We start from the raw sequence: 17,223 nt of genomic DNA, 5'->3' as shown, positions 1-17,223 counted from the left end.
CCTGCGGGAGATACGTTTTTCAGGACTGGACTACTCCTTTAAAAGTACTACTGAAAGGGTAGTGTAGCGCTCTGTCCTTCTTAGAAGGAAATGTTACACCAAGATCCCCACCATCCATATCCACTTCCTGGGGACATTTTAACAATCATTGGCCACAGCGGTTACTTGCAACAGCCAGTGATTGGCTTATTGTTTAGTTAATTGTTAGAGAGAGAGACCAGGAAGTGGTGAGCAGCAGGGACCAAGCACCATTGGATCAGTGGGGATTTGCCACTTGGAAATGTGGTCCAAGCACGTTTGGTAAGAGAACTGCTTTAAAGAGGTAACTAACATGCATTTACGGTACTTGTTAGAGCACTACTTTGTATCTAGCCCTGTATGCGAGATAACAGAACACTTGTGTATTTTTTTGATTGTATAGAAACAGGGAATTGAGCTTTTTCCCAAGCCCTGACAAGTACACAGAGACATCAAATAGACATTAAATATGTAAATGGGAACTTGCCCAATTCTTTACTCACCCAAAATCTGTAATTGAGGGACAGTCAGGAGGCCCCCCACCCCACCCCACATTCGCCATAGATAATCAGTTTATACAGTTTTTTATTTTTTTTGTAGACTTTTATCTGATGTATATGACAGCTTTAAAATATAGTAATAAGTATACCAACTATGACAAAAAACTTGCTTAATGTTTCAAATTTAGCAGCATTTCTTTCTATTAAAATTCAAAATGTGGTACCAATTGTAATACCTGGTTGCTATTTTCTTGTGTAAATGGGCATTGCTTAAATGGGCACTGTCTGATTCAAAAACTTTTTATATGTTGTACATCTTGCCAAAACATTAACCTTTCTAATATACTATAGAACTATACAATTTTATTTCCTTTTTATAGAAATCATGCCTTATAAAACCATGGCTTTGTCCAAGCTGAAGCAGAGGCATGGACAAAGTCCAGTAAGTGAGGGTGGGAAAGCACTCCTCTGTGCTCTCTGCTGTCTGATAGTACTCCTCTGTGCTCTTTCCTGTCTAATAGTACTCCTCTGTGCTCTCTCCTGTCTGATAATACTCCTCTGTGTTCTCTTCCATCTGATAGTACTTCTCTGTGCTCTCTCCTGTCTGATAGTACTCCTCTGTGTTCTCTTCTGTCTGATAGAACTCCTCTGTGCTCTCTCCTATATAATAGGACAGGAGAGAGCTCAGAGGAGTGCTATCAGACAGAAGAGAGCACAGAGGAGTACTATCAGACAGGAGAGAGCACAGAGGAGTGCTATCAGACAGGAGAGAGCACAGAGGAGTGCTATCAGACAGGAGAGAGCACAGAGGAGTACTATCAGACAGGAGAGAGCACAGAGGAGTGCTATATACTTATGAAGTATATTAGAAAGGTTAAAGAGGTATTCCAGGCAAAACCTTTATATATATTCAACTGGCTCCGGAAAGTTAAACAAATTTGTAAATTACTTCTATTAAAAAATCTTAATCCTTCCAATAGTTATTAGCTTCTGAAGTTTTCTGTCTAACTGCTCAATGATGATGTCACGTCCCGGGAGCTGTAAATGATGGGAGAATATCCCCATAGGATCTGCACAGCTCCCGGGACGCGAGTCATCAGAGAGCAGTTAGACAGAAAACAACATCTCCACTTCAGAAGCTAATAACTATTGGAAGGATTAAGATTTTTTAATAGAAGTAATTTACAAATCTGTTTAACTTTCCAGTGCCAGTTGAGATATTTGGCCTGGAATACCCCTTTAATGTTTTGCCAAGATTTGCAACATATAAAAAGTTTTTGTATCTGACAGTGTCCATTTAAATGTCTTTCACTACAGCCAAAAGTGTCTCTTTGGTGTATCCGGTTCTTGCTGGTCAGTCTATGGTTGTTGGGCTATTTTAACACTGTGGGACACAAGAAAGAGGGAGCAATAGCTACTGCAGAAATAATCACTTTTATTGTATCACTTTAAAATACAGGGAAATTAGAAACTTTAAAAACATGCAAGGAGCAGCGTAGCAAAACACCACTAAGTTCCAATAAATATATACTGCTAATCATAACAGAAATACATAGGGGGATATGTAGATAATATCTTGCTGTAAACAAATGACTGAAATAAGGTGCACTGAGTGTCCAAGACAAAAGTCCTAATCCTAACCAAGTGGTTCCAAGACTCTCTATCTGTGCAAACTCACATGTTATTAAATAGTCACAACTACAATATTCTCACCCATGTGGTGCGCTGACGCTGCCTGCCCCAACGTACATTTCGCCTGGCTTGACATCATCACTGTGTCTTGCACTGTCAGTTGGGGAATTCACTATAGATATATATACGGTAATTGGATAAGGACAATGGGTAAGATTTATCAAAACCTCTCCAGAGGAAAAGTTGACCAGTTCACTTCTTTAATTTTTCACAGGCCTCTATAAAAATGAAAGAAACAATCTGATTGGTTGCTATGGGCAACTGGTCAACTTTTTCTCCGCATATGTTTTGATAAATCTCCTCCAATATAACTATGTATAGCATATATGAGATTTCAGGGGCCCATATGGCAAAATGGGCACAGTGGACACAACATGAAATGCTATACAGTCATACTCTTTTGATTCTCTTTGCAACCAGAACATCTTAACGTGTGTCTGCCCTAAAAACTTTTGGCATATCCCTGAGTGTTCAGCTTCCGATGGAGCAGTTGAATAAGTGGGGAGCGAAGCATGCGCTCTCTGTCTATATGAGCATGTCTTTGCCATAGATCTACTTTATGAGACCATCCTGTTGACAAGAGAGAACGCACTAAGAGCTCATTTGTCCCGGCTCATTCTACTGATTGATTAGGGTTAATACCAACTACCGAAGTTTGATATATTTACAGGATATGCTCTAAATGTCAGATCTGTGTCACAACTACAGTGTGTGGCCCCAACACACAACTTACTTTGTGACATGGCCACTTGCTTTCACACCCAGACAAGCTGTGTATAGAATCCCAGCCACCAGTAAATCATCACCTTGATGCTACCATTGCTCTTTTTTATGGCAAATCTGTTTTTGTTGTGAAGTATTGAAAAAATATAAAAACATTGGCTCATAAGGATTAATTGCATAACAAATAAGGTAGGACCCGCCGGTCCACATAACAAGGTAAAAGACAGTTACCCAGGCTCCGGGTAACCAGGCACAGGAGTAAAGTGTCACAGAAATATGTCTAACAGGGCCATAACACGCCAGCAGACCCATAGGAATGTGGTTTGTGGAGGTAGGTTATTGGTAGGCAAGAAAAGAAAGTAAAGGACTGAAAGAGAAACAGACAAAAGGTGAAGGTATTGAAAGAGCTTTAAGAGACAAAAGGTAAAGAGGGAGACATCAGAAGACCATACGTCACAGCAGAGATAAATGGGAAGGGGATCAACCTCAACAGACATACAAAAAGATGAACATTGAACAGGACAGAAGGAGTGGGGGCAAAGGAGAAGACACCGGGTAGGGCCTAGAAAGGGGGGGGGGGAGGGAAAGTAGTGCACATTCATTGACACCCAGCAGAGGAACTCAGATGCATTGCTCTTCTTTAGGCTTCAAAACTTTCTTGTTAGAAAAATGTTTCACCTATCCAGGAAAACGACAGTCACAAAGTCACCTATGTGATTGTAAGTGGAAGAGCGTCTCTGTCTCTGCCATTCCATTTACTGTGTGTGGGATCAATGGGCATAGCTGAGAGCACTGTACGGTCAGTCCCTTAGCCAGTGAATGGAGCACCAGCCACACAGGCCCACTGTTGCTTCATACGGGACTCATGATGAATGGGGGTCCCACTGGTCATACCCCAGTGATCATACATTAATGGCCACATATACACGGTAAAGTACCACATACACCAAGAGTAGGTACAAAACAGCAGGCTCATTTTATTGTAACAAAGAAATGTTTGAAATGCCCTAAAATAAAAATTTTAGTGACAGATAATAGTTGTCTTTGTTACAGTTATGCTGCGGATAGGTGACAAAAAATCATTAACAATGTATTTCTAAATGTAACATTCTTCATAGAATAAAGGAACAGTACAATCATGTCTTGCATGTTTCCCCGTAGCACATTCTCAGTTTTGCTTCACTTATTATACAGAATTATCATTCTATATCAACCATAAAATATTGATGTAAAGGAAAGTATACATTTTGTAGCATTTACTTCTTCCTATGAAATTGAAGAACTCCATCCGTTTATAAATAAAGAGTAACGGTGAGGGAATGAGATCCAGACACCTGTCTTCCCTGCTGCATTGGTGTAGCGTGATGCATGTCTCTGCAGCTTTCATTCCAGCAAAATGAAGCAAGACGAGCACCCTTCCCAATATGATGAATTATGGTTGTGAAACGAATGCTCCACTCAGCAAAACTTGCACACCCTATTATCCTGCTACCATAGGTGTCTTATGCACACGATGTTCAGAAATGGAGCAATCGGGCTCAGGCTGTTGTCATGGATACACTGAACCTGTCTCCCAACTCAGCTGTCAAACAGCTCTTAGACTTTACCATTCGTCTGCAGTTAAAGGGGGGATGTTTTTTTCCCTCTAAGCTATATAGATTACATGTCGGATTTTACATGTATATTGTTTTGACTGTACAATTGAGCATCAGAATGTTGCATATTATCAATTGCAAATACATAGCTTACTACAATGGCTTCATATGCCGTGTAACCCTTTATGCTATGCAGTGAATATTCCTGCAACCTTGTTAGCCTTTATGATGCCAAATGTTACAAAAACAGTGACTTTGTTCTAGAGAGCTGGCTGTCTTTACATTAGTGCAGTAGAATCACAACAGCCATCAAATGGTCTGTGCCACATTACTGGTGTTGGTACTGAAATATATAGTATGTGCAGATTCATTGCTGACATCCCCTGTAGTCTGTAGAATACATTTCACCATATATAGCAAGCATTACAGAAGAGCATATCATGTGCTGGTTGGTGGGTGCACTTAAGATTTCTCATTATCAGAAGACCTTTTTTTAGCACAGGTTTTTTATGCAATTTAGTAATTTCACCTTAGGGTGAAATTTTATCAGTCCCAAGATAAAAAGTTTACTGATCTCATAGTGAGGTAAAGCTGCATCTGCCTGTGTACTGCTGGAAGAAGAGGCCATTTTGTTGAATCCCAAGCCTCTCCTCTGCTTTGAGTTCTGCACATGCTCAGTTGTAGTAATGATTCTATGGAGTAACTGACTGCAGCTGTTCACATGACACATACTTGACCAGCTGGAAGTTCAAACATGGCTATATCCCCCTCTAAAGTAAGTTGTCACATCTGGAAACATAAACTTAACAAAACATAAATTTAACTGGTGCCAGAAAGTTAAAAAGATTTGTAAATCACTTCTATTATAAAATCTTAATCCTTCCAGTACTTATCAGCTGCTGTATACTACATAGGAAGTTGAGTTGTTCTTTTCTGTCTGACCACAGTGCTCTCTGCTGACACATCTGTCCATGTCAGGAACTGTCCGGAGCAGAGGAGGTTTGCTATGGGGATTTGCTCCTACTCTGGACAGTTCCTGACATGGACAGAGGTGTCAGCAGAGAGCGCTGTGGTCAGACAGAAAAGAGCAAATCAACTCCCTATGTAGTATCTAGCAGCTAAAAAGTACTGGAAGGGGTACTCTGGTGGAAAGCTTTTTATTTTTTATCAACAGGTGCCAGAAAGTTAAACAGATTTGTAAATTACTATTAAAAAAAATCTTAATCCTTCCAGTACTACTTAGCTGCTGAATACTACAGAGGAAATTATTTTCTTTTTGGAACACAGAGCTCTCTGCTGACATCATGACCACAGTGCTCTCTGCTGACATCTCTGTCCATTTGAAGAACTGTCCAGAGTAGGCGAAAATCCCCATGGCAAACATATGCTGCTCTGGACAGTTCCTAAAATGGACAGAGATGTCAGCAGAGATACTGTGGTCATGATGTAAGCAGAGAGCTCTGTGTTCCAAAAAAGAAAACAATTTCCTCTAGTATACAGCAGCTAATAAGTACTGGAAGGATTAAGATTTTTTTCAAAGAAGTAATTAACAAATCTGTTTAACTTTCTGAGTCAGTTAATATGAAAAAAAAATTGTTTTCCACCGGAGTACCCCTTTAAGGTAGGGTTAATTTATTCCCCCTAACACCTACCTGCTGGCATCTGCATCTCTATACCTTCTATTGAGCTGACAGATTCCCTTTTAAAAATGATCACTGCATTCACCTGTAACCTTTTTATATGTGGTGTCAGCGAAAATTGAAACCTATAGTAGTTCGACAACCCCTTTAATTTTTATCTGGACATCCCTCTTATCTTCTGATACATGGATAAGGTTTTACAAACAACTTCATTCCAGGAAAAAGGACCTGCAGCGATCTATAGGAGAACTTAGAAGAAATGTACATACTGGAAATTGGACACACATAATTGGATTGAATTTTCAAGTAATTTTTACAATTACCTAGGCACTAGTGGTAGGAGAAACAGTGCGACGCACTCTGAAGGGACCAGGCCGCACTGCACAGGACTCGGCAATTAGGTGAAACACGGGAGCCTGGCTTCAGCGGCAGCAGGCTCTGTTCCTTTGTTTCACCTGATAATCTGTTCCTGTGCAACCTGGCCGGTCCTAACCCCTCAACGACTGGCCTCAGTATATAAATTGTGCAGCCATAAGGCAGGTCTATGAAGTGAGCTCAGGAGCTGAGCTCGCTTTATACTGGCTAATGCCAGATATCACTGATCAGGGTAATGTCTGGCATTAACCCTTTTGATGCGATCAAATTAATTGCAGCATCTAAAATGCCAAAAATCAAATGCCAATAGCTTAGTGGAACTAATTGGGACACCCGTGGAAAAAACATTTGCAGTCCCGATCAGCTGAGGGGAGTATCCCTACCTGCCTCCTTCCTGCTCGATTGCTGCTACAATAGTGTATTCAGCCTCAGCAACTTTCACTAATGAAGTCCCAGTAACACAGCTATGGCACAGCATTGTTCAGTGTATACAAGTTTAAATCACCTCACTTCACCACATTTTTTCCAAATAAAATAATGTAAACAAAAATAAACATATGTGATATCGCCGTGTGCGTAAATGACCAAACTATTAATATTATTAATGTTTATGAAACCACAGGGTCAATAGCATAAACATAAAAAATACCAAATTCCAGAACTGTAAATTTCCGGTCAATTTATATACAAAAAAAATTAAGTAATCGAAAAGTCTCATCAAAATATAAATGACACCGTTAAAAACTACACACATTGTGTACACAAAGATATAGGGGTCAGAAGTGGAGAATTTTAAGCATACTCATTTATTTATTTATTTATCTTTTTTTTTTTTTTTGCAAAAAGTTACAACTTTTAAGTAGTAAATTAAAACAAAACCTAAATAAATTGGGTAATGTTGTATTTGTACGGACCTACAGAATAAAGATAATGGCCCATATTTATCAATCGGCCTGAAACTAATTGGTTTTGCCCATAACAACCAAAACTCTGCTTTTACTTTACAAGTGCTCGTTAACATATGAAAGCTGAAAGTCTTTTGGCTATAAGAAGGCAAGGAGGAAAAACTAAACCCTCCCGATCCTTAAAGGAATTTCTGTCCTCCCAGCACTTTATTGCGTAGCACAGCCACGTCATTGGGAGCAACACAACACCAGTGTCCCGGCTATACCAGGCCTAGCACATGAAATGTGGTAGAGAAATTAAACTAATTTCTCCCCATTTTTTTTTATTTTGTTATCCAATCTCCTAAATTTTATGTACAGTCAACGAAAATGAAATGCAAGGGATTGGAAATGAAATGGGGCTCTGATGTATTGGAAGATAAATTATTTAGGTGCACACCCCCTCTAAAGTGTGTGTCCACCTTTTTTATTACTATGAGTAGTTAGAAAAATGTATAGTAGAAGCAAGTTTAAATAATGACTGACTTCTATTTATGCTGGATTTGGCAGTGGCTGAGTTACAGACAAACAGCGCTTTAGTTAATAGAGTATATTTAGAGCAAGGTCTGGTTAACAGTGTGGTACCTCAGGGATCTGAACTGGGACCTATTTTGCTAAATATTTCTATTAGGGATATTTCAGAAAGTCTCAATAGTAAGGTTTGTCTTTTTGTGATCACACAAAGATTTGTAACTGGGTTGTTATTCCTATAGGGATACGCCAAATGGAAAAGGATTTAGACAAACTAGAAAACTGGTCAGAACTCAACTGAGAAGTGCAAAATAATGCCCCTGGGGCGTGAAAACCTAAGGACAGAATATAGAATATTTGAGACAATCCTAACCTCAGTATCTTAGGAAACTGATTTAGGGGTAATTATTTCAGAACACTCAGTTAGACAGACAGTGTAATAGAGATTACTTTACTGAGAGAGTAGTGGATGCAAGGAATAGCCTTTCTGCAGAGGTGGTAGCTGCAAATCCAGGGAAGAAGTTTAAGCATGCATGGGATAAACATTTATCCTTTGTATAAGTTAGGGCCAGGGTCTATTGATAGAATTCAGAATATTGGGCAGACTAGATGGGCCAAATGGTTCTTATCTGCCGACACATTCTATGTTTTATGGTGGTTTCCCGGTGTTAGGGTACGTTCACAATGAGAATTTCCGGCTGGACAAATACCAGACAGATTCTCAGTACAGTTCTCAGGTGCTAGGACTGCGCGGACAACCAGAAATTGTTGTCACAATCTTCCACAGAGGTGTTTGGAGAGAATAACAGACATGTGTACCCATTCTTAACTTCATCAGCTTACATGTATAGGATAGGAGCACTGCACAATCTGTGGGGTACTACCAAGAGGGAAGTACTATTCAGACAAAGAAATCGGCACTGATCTTCTAAAACTATATAAATTCACTTCTCTGTACAAGAAACAGGAATTTTTGCAGTCCAAGTGAACATGTTTATGGTGGAGAAGGGGACAGATAGGTGTTGACCAAACAAACCCCCCATCTCCTGTGGCTGCATCCTGATCTGAGGAAGAGAGGGCTCCTCCCGAAACGCGTAATCTTCTTTTTTTTATTTATTATTTTTTTTTTATTTAAGGAATACTATACTGCCCTGGATCTTCTAAAGCATCTTCTGGTCTTGATGTCTTGAGTTGGCAGTGCCTGGAATCCAAGGTCTTTTTTTCTTCAATCCTCTCTGTATACTAAAACATGACTGAACACTCTGACTCCTGTGACCTTCTGGCATAGCAGCTAACTCTGCTTCAGTCTAGTTCTTTATTGGGGTAATACGCACTGTTTTTTCAGTTGTGAAGTGAGCGGCCATCTAAAAGGGGCTGTATTGTCCATAAACGCTATCTCCACCACCATACCAAGGGTAATACACGAGGCACCGTGCAGTCTTTCTTTTTCTTTCTACATTCCCACAGTTCATGGCTGGCTTAAAGGGGTACTCCGCTCTAAACATCTTATTCCTATCCAAAGGATACCGGGGAACCCTGCGATCTCCGGGCCGACAGCGGCAGCGTCCGGAACACGGAAGCTTGCAGCTTCCGCGTTCGTCACGCCCCCTCCATTCATGTCTGGGAGGGGGTGTGACGGCTAGTACATAGCTGTCACGCCTCCTCCCATAGAGGACGCTGAGTTCGCTCCATGCACCAAATGATAGGGGTGCCGCAGCGGAGATTGCGGGGTTCCCCAGCGGCATCGAACATCACGTTTTCAGCAGAGTACCCCTATAAAGAGATTCTTATCACACAGCGTGCATTGAAGCCAGCCCAATAATCGGTTAACTACAACTCTGGCTTCAGAAGCCCCCAGCAAAACTCTCTCCCTAATCTGCCTTACAGGGGGCAGTCCTGTCAGGGGATCCTCTTCTATGCCATCCACAACATTTCTCATTCAATAGCTGATCACTAGCTCTTTTACATGGGTCAGTTCTTAGGAACAAGCATTCCTGCGAATGTCTACTCATCAAATGATCGGCCCAGGTAATAGACCCCTGACTCTAGAAACAGACCACAGTGCGTTTACATAATAGTGATCTAGGGTGGGGATTTTTCAGGCGCCTGGTAAAATAAAACTTAGAAACTTGCTTTCCTGCTAATTTGTTTATCAAAGAAAATTTATTTTTTCTGCAAGTTTTGTTATTCCAAGAGAGATCTTAAAAACATTAATGTATTGATACAGAAAACACATTGAAATATTGTATAGTACACGAATTGTATCTACTAGAACGGGAATATTCCTGGTAACCTTAATACTTTGATTTACATTGATCTCTATGAAATGTTCCATAGTATGTACATTGACTGCTTAGCAGAGCTACAGTATTTTGTTCATTCTGGATTGCCTATCTAAAAGGCATAGTGACACTTTGATTGGTGAGGGTCTGGGTGCTGAGACTCCTCTACCGATCACTAAAACAAGTAGAGAGAAGCGCCCAACTATGCACTGTATCTGTTTATTTCTGTTAGAAGATTAACACAAGCTGTGTACGTATTTATAGAAAATCCAAATATCTCTTGCCTTTTTATAAATCCATACACTGCTCAAGCGGGAACATCACTGTACCCACTCGTCTTAGCATTCGTAGGGGGCTCTGCATCCCTACAATCATAATTTCTGACATGTCTGGGGTTTTTCAAAGTGATAGTTAACCTTTAAGCTGGTCATACATGTTTGATAGCTTTTGGCTTTCAGTTGACAGCTATCTCTCTTGATAAAATTCTCTCCCTTGGTTGCATGTGTTTTCATTGCAGATAGTGGGTTATGTGGCTGCCAGACACCCATTGCAGCAGCTTGTGTCTCTTAAGAACAAAAGAATCGGCCAAGTTTAAATCCGTTCTTTTCATCCTGTAATTATCTTTTGAAAGGTCCCCATAAACATTACATGGTCAACTGTATCTAGCAAAATGGTGGGATCATGCAGCATTAATGTTTAAGGCCACCTTTGCTTTGTGTAAGGTTCTTGTAGAAGGAAAATTATTTTGTGAGCCCAAGTGGTATAGTGAACGCTGGGAATTAGTAGTCTCTGGAGAAAATTGTGTAGTATGCTGACACTATATTAATGAGAACAATCAAATTCTGCGGCTTCTCTTTTTTTTTTTACTGCTGTTTTACTGTACAGAAGTTTTAAGACTCTAAGATCGCATTCATGACTAAGCACCCAAGGAAAGAAAATATTTACAAATTTTAATTTCCTCAAACACTTCTATGAAATATACTTGTCACTCTAAGTATTGGTGCTTCTTAAAGGGGTACTCTGCTGCTCAGTGTTTGGAACAAACTGTTACGAACGCTGGAGCCGGCACCGGGAGCTCATGGCGTCATAGCTCCACCCCTCAATGCAAGTCTATGGGAGCGGTCGTGACTGCTGATGATGTGGGTCTGAATATTAAACCCCCACCCACCCCCAAGCAGTTGAGCATTGTGTCCCCTTCATTCTTCACCAGACACAGTGCCATGTTTTTGCTAATGGGTGTGTGTTGTAATGCAGCTCATTCTTATTTAGTTGGACTGAGCTTCAGTGATCTCTAATATCAGGTACACACACTCCCAAATGTATGGCATTGAGCCTGTTAAATAATGAAGGGGGCACATTGCTCACTGGATCTTCCAGAAAACCTCTTAAAACAAAACTGTTTCTTCTACTTCCAAATGAGCCATCTGTAGTTGTTTGTACAGTAAGTTTATGTACTGTTAGGTGTGCATATACTTTCCCATTTACCGTAGTTGACCGCCACCTTAAAATGTACAGTATATTTTTTTCTGTTATGACTTAACCCCTTAAGGACGCAGCCCATTTGGGCCTTAAGGACGCAGACAATTACATTTTTATGTTTTTGTTTTTTCCTCCTCGCCTTCAAAAAATCATAACTCTTTTATATTTTCATCCACAGACTAGTATGAGGGCTTGTTTTTTGCATGACCAGTTATCCGTTGTAATGCCACCACTCACTTTACCATAAAATGTATGGCGCCACCAAAAAAAATACTATTTGTGTGGGGAAATTAAAAAGAAAACCGCAATTTTACTAATTTTGGAAGGTTTTGTTTTCACGCCGTAAAATTTACGGTAAAAATGACGTGTTCTTTATTCTTTGGGTCAGTACGATTAAAATGATACCCATGATAACATACTTTTCTATTACTGTTGCGCTTAAAAAATCGCAAACTTTTTAACCAAATTAGTACGTTTAAAATCCCCCTATTTTGAAGACCTATAACTTTTTCATTGTTCTGTATAGGCGGCGGTATGAGGCTCATTTTTTGCGCTGTGATCTGTACTTTTTATTGATACCATATTTGCTTATATAGAATTTTTAATCCATTTTTTATAAATTTTTTGGAGAATAAAATGTTATAAAAAAGCATCTATTTTGGACCTTTTTTTATTTTTACATTCACGCCGTTCACCGTACGGTATCATTAACATTTTATTTTAATAGTTCAGATATTTGCGCACGCGGCGATACCAAATATGTATATAAATAATTTTTTTAAACACTTTTTGGGGGTGAAATAGGGAAAATGGGACAATTTACATTTTCATTGGGGGAGGGGGTTTTATCACTTTTTTTTTTTTACTTTTATTTTTACACTTTAATAGTCCCCATAGGGGACTATTTATAGCAATCACTCGATTGCTAATACCGTTCAGTGCTGTGTATAGGACACAGCACTGATCAGCATTATCGGTCATCTTCTGCTCTGGTCTGCGGGAAGGCAGATCAGAGCAGAAGACGCCGGGAAGGCAGGTGAGGGAACCTCCGTCTGCCGTGCTGGATGATCGGATTGCCGCGGCAGTGCTGCGGGCGATTCGGTCATCCATTTCAGTGGTGACGGCGCAGTGCCGCGCGGTCCTACCACCGAAGTATTATGGCGGCGGCCACCAGAATGGGATCTCTGCTCCGTAACAGTCACAATATGTAAATTTCTCTAAATTTGTATTTAATTTACAGATATTTGCATAGCACAGTATTTTTTATTACAGAAGCATTAAATCTCACACATTGTGCAGCTCATGGCTCTCTACTAGTTCTAGTCTTTTAGCATCTCCGCTAGGGGCTATATGTGTTAACAAGCAAACCAGCAGCTGTCTGCTATAGTACATGATGTCATTAGAAGATCAATATACATTTTAACCATTCCAGGAGACCACCTCCTTAACCAGATCAGATTTCCATTGGCAAATTTTCAGTTGCACCATATTGGACGTACTGGCCATTTTCGTTGAAAAGACCACGTGTTTGTCGTTATGGGTGGCCATCTCAAAGAGGTTTCACTGTGTGTAGAGCAATCTGTTCACATATGTGGAGATTTATAAAAAACCTGTCCATAGGAAAAGTTGCTGAGTTGCTCATAGCAACCTATCGGATCGCTTCTTTCGTTTTTCAGAGGCCTTTACAAAAATGAAAGAAGCCATCTGATTTGGTTTCTATGAGCAACTCGGCAACCTTTCCTCTGCACAGGTTTTGATAAATCTCCCCCAATGGTTCTATAGTTCAAGCAGTGTTTTATATAAGAAGTGGGGACCCTTTTCATTGAAATAGATGTACTTTACGTAATTGCTTAGGCCATATGTGTATGGCCACCTTTCCAACCAGGAGCTAAGGTTTAAAGAATTGTATCCAGAAAATGTGGATATCCTAAAGTTAGTGCATTATAAATAAAGTGTATGTAGAAAAATAAATAGATAACACTTTCATATTTTATTTTTTTTCTCTCTCCATAGGCAAAGTTGGCTGCAGCGGATGAAAGGAGATTTCAGCAACAGATCATAGCCCAACAAAAGAAAGACTTAACATCCTTCTTAGAAAGTCAGAAAAAGCAGTACAAGATTTGCAAGGAAAAGATTAAAGAGGCATGTGCAGAAGTAAACTTTGCTATGGAAAGCATCAGTTGTTTTCTTGGTTTAAGCTCCAGAAGACTACTGGCACCATACATCGCTCCTCCTTCTTGGTCAATTCTATAGGCGGTTTTCATTGGAGTTTTCTGTGCCATGGCCGGGGAAATGGTCTTCTTTTTGATTAATTCTCTTCTGTAAAGTTCAGCAATCCAAAGTCAAATTTTGTCCATCACAAATATTTGTAAGGCTAAGATGCTATATTGTAGTGTGTCAGCATTTATCATTTAAGGCTATGGATACTTTTGGTCTTTTTTCATTGTTTACTTTCATTGCTTACTTCAGAATTAAACAATAGTGTTAATTGAAAATGTCCCACCATTTTGCTGCTGTGGAGTCTGTGTAAGTCTTTTTACATAGCGCAATACTCCTGGCTCTGTCAGTAATTTTTCTTTCTCTGTCTCCCTACTTTGTGTTAGAGATACCAGCAGGGAAAAGGAGGAGGTTGTACATAGCAGATTAAGGAGGGGGGAAAGCATCCAAGTCTTCTGAGAGGTCAGATCACACAGGCCTCTAAGAAAAGCACTAGAAGAGGGGAGGGTCAAGGCCATGTATTAGTGTAGAGAGAGAGGGGAGAGAACTCTGCAGTGGGGAGGAGAATCATACATCCCTTGGTCAGATACTAGTACAAGAATAACATTGTGCAGCTACGTGAGAGCTACTGAAGGCAACAGAAACACAGACACACAAACCTCCTATCCAGCATGTATTACAGTGGGTAATGCCTACATAAAAACACCTATAACTAAAAACAGGCTGCATATGAAGGGGTCTGAAAATGAGTAAGGCAATCAAACCTAGTAATTTAGAAAATTGCACTTACATATATAAGAATCATTTTTCCCATGTCAAAGGTGTCCATAGCTTTAAATATAACATCTACAATCTTGAACGGATGATTGGTAACTTGTAGTTACTGTTGCAGAATGTATTGCAGCTGTAATGCAATATCTTGGTAACATTGAGTTATGCAATGAATTTGAGAATTCTAATATTTTGTTATTCCTGTACTAGGCTTCATCTATTTTTACCTTTAAAACATTCAGTAGTTCTTTTTTTATATGGAAACTGTCATCTATTTATATAGTTTATACCTTTATACTCTAAGAAGCAACAGTATGTGATGTATGAGAAGCATGCCATACGATTCTGTGAATGTATTTAACTTTTTTAAGAGAACCTATTGGTCTTCCTACCCATTTTTTTTTTAAGCAAATAACTGCATGTGCCGTATGACATTTCTAGTGCATCGTTTTCTTTTTAACCCCTTAACGACCACTGACATAAATGTACGTCCTGGTTTGGCAGTACTTCGCGCACCAGGGCGTACATTTACGTCCTGTGTATGACCGCGAGCATCGGAGCAGTGCTCGCGTCATACACGGCAGATTCTGGCTACTATCAGCAGCCGGGGACCCGCCGGTAATGGCCGACATCAGCGATCGCGCGGATGTCCACCATTAACCCCTCAGATGCTGTGATCTGTACAGACCACAGCATCTGCGGCAATGCGCATGATAAAATAGATGATCAGATCGCCCGCAGCGCTGCCGCGGGGATCCGATCATCTGTAATGGCGGACGGAGGTCCCCTCACCTGCCTCCGGCCGTCTCCTGGCGTCTCCTGCTCTGGTCTGAGATCGAGCAGACCAGAGCAGGAGATAGCCGATAATACTGATCAGTGCTATGTCTTATGTATAGCACTGAACAGTATTAGCAATCAAATGATTGCTATACATAGTCCCCTATGGGGATATAAAAAGTGTAAAAAAAAATAAAAATAAAAAAGTTGAAGAATGTAAAAATAAAAAGGAAAAATCCCCTCCCCCAATAAAAAGCGTATTTTATTTTTTTTATAAACATATTTGGTCTTGCCGTGTGCATAAATGTCCAAACTTTCAAGATATAATGTTAATGATCACGTACGGTGAACGGCGTAAACGTAAAAAAAATTTTTTAAAGTCCAAAAATGCTGCTTTTTTTTTTTATAAAAAATTATATAAAAGTTTGATATATGCAAATGTGATATCGATACAAAGTACAGATGATGGCGCAAAAATGAGCCCTCATACCGCCCTATATACGGAAAAAGTTTTAGGTGGTCAAAATAGGGCAATTTTTGATTACTGATTCTGTACAAAAAGTTAGATTTATATTTTTGTACCGCTTAAAAAAAAAAAAGTATCTAGCCATGGGTATCATTTTAATCTTGTTGACCCACAGAATAAAGAACACATGTCATTTCTACCGTAAATTGTACAGTGTGAAAACGAAACCCTCCAAAATGTGCAAAATTGTGGTTTTCATTTAAATTTCCTCCCTAAAAAAATAATTTTTGGGGGTTTGCCGTACATTTTATGGTAAAATGAGGTTTCATTGCAAAGTACAATTGGTCACGCAAAAAAGCAAGCCCTTATATGGGTCGGTAGATGGAAATATAAAAGAGTTATGGATTTTAGAAGGCGAGGAGGAAAAAACGAAAATGCAAAAATGAAATTGGCCATGTCCTTAACCCCTTAATGACCAAGGACGTATATTTACGTCCTTAGCCGGCTCCCGCGATATAACGCAGGGTCTCACGGTGACTCTGTGTCATATCGGGTCGGTCCCGGCATGTATCTGAAGCAGGGACCCGGGGCTAATAGCGCGCGGCAGCGATCGCGGTGCCGTGCGTTATTAACCCTTTAGACGCGGGTTCAAAGTTGAACGCCGCGTCTAAAACGAAAGTGAAAGCTGGCCGGTCCTCTTACCTTCCTCCGGCGTTTCCCTTCGGCGATTGATTGCTCCAAGCCCGAGATGCAGGCTTGAGCAATCGACCGCCGATAACACTGATCAATGCAAAGCTATGGCTTTGCATTGAACAGTGTATAAGATCAGTGTGTGTAGTGTTATAGCCCCCTATGGGAGTTAATAAATGTGATTTAACCCTTTCCCTAATAAAAGTCCAAATCACCCCCGTTTTCCCATAAAAAAAAAAAAAAAAAACATGTAAATAAAAATAAATATAAACATATGTGGTATCGCGTAAATGTTCGAACTATAAAAATATATCATTAATTAAACCGCACGGTCAATGGCGTATGCGCAAAAGAATTCCAAGGTCCAAAATTACTTATTTTTGGTCACTTTTTATATCATGAATAAAAAGCGATCAAAAAGTCTGATCAATACAAAAATGGTACCGCTAAAAACTTCAGATCACGGCGCAAGAAATGAGCCCTCATACCGCCCCATACATGGTATACATTTTTCTGCATGTAGTTATGATTTTTCACAGATGTACGACAAAATCAAACCTATATAAGTAGGGTATCATTTTAA

The 17,223-nt window shown here is 39.8% G+C and overlaps 1 protein-coding gene across 7 annotated transcripts in view; it reads left to right on the top strand.

Moving 5' to 3' along the window:
- TAOK3 (TAO kinase 3) overlaps positions 1–17,223 on the top strand; it is a 243,625-nt gene that overhangs the window by 205,795 nt on the left and 20,607 nt on the right. For all 7 annotated transcript variants that reach the window (XM_056537203.1, XM_056537201.1, XM_056537204.1 and 4 more), the window contains one exon: positions 13,733–13,861. In XM_056537203.1, the coding sequence (XP_056393178.1) occupies positions 13,733–13,861 (129 nt within the window). The remainder of the gene's footprint in view (positions 1–13,732; positions 13,862–17,223) is intronic.

The sequence above is a fragment of the Hyla sarda genome, chromosome 1, assembly GCF_029499605.1.
Source record: "Hyla sarda isolate aHylSar1 chromosome 1, aHylSar1.hap1, whole genome shotgun sequence".
NCBI classification, from domain to species: domain Eukaryota; kingdom Metazoa; phylum Chordata; class Amphibia; order Anura; family Hylidae; genus Hyla; species Hyla sarda.
This window is presented reverse-complemented; position numbering and strand designations above follow the sequence as displayed.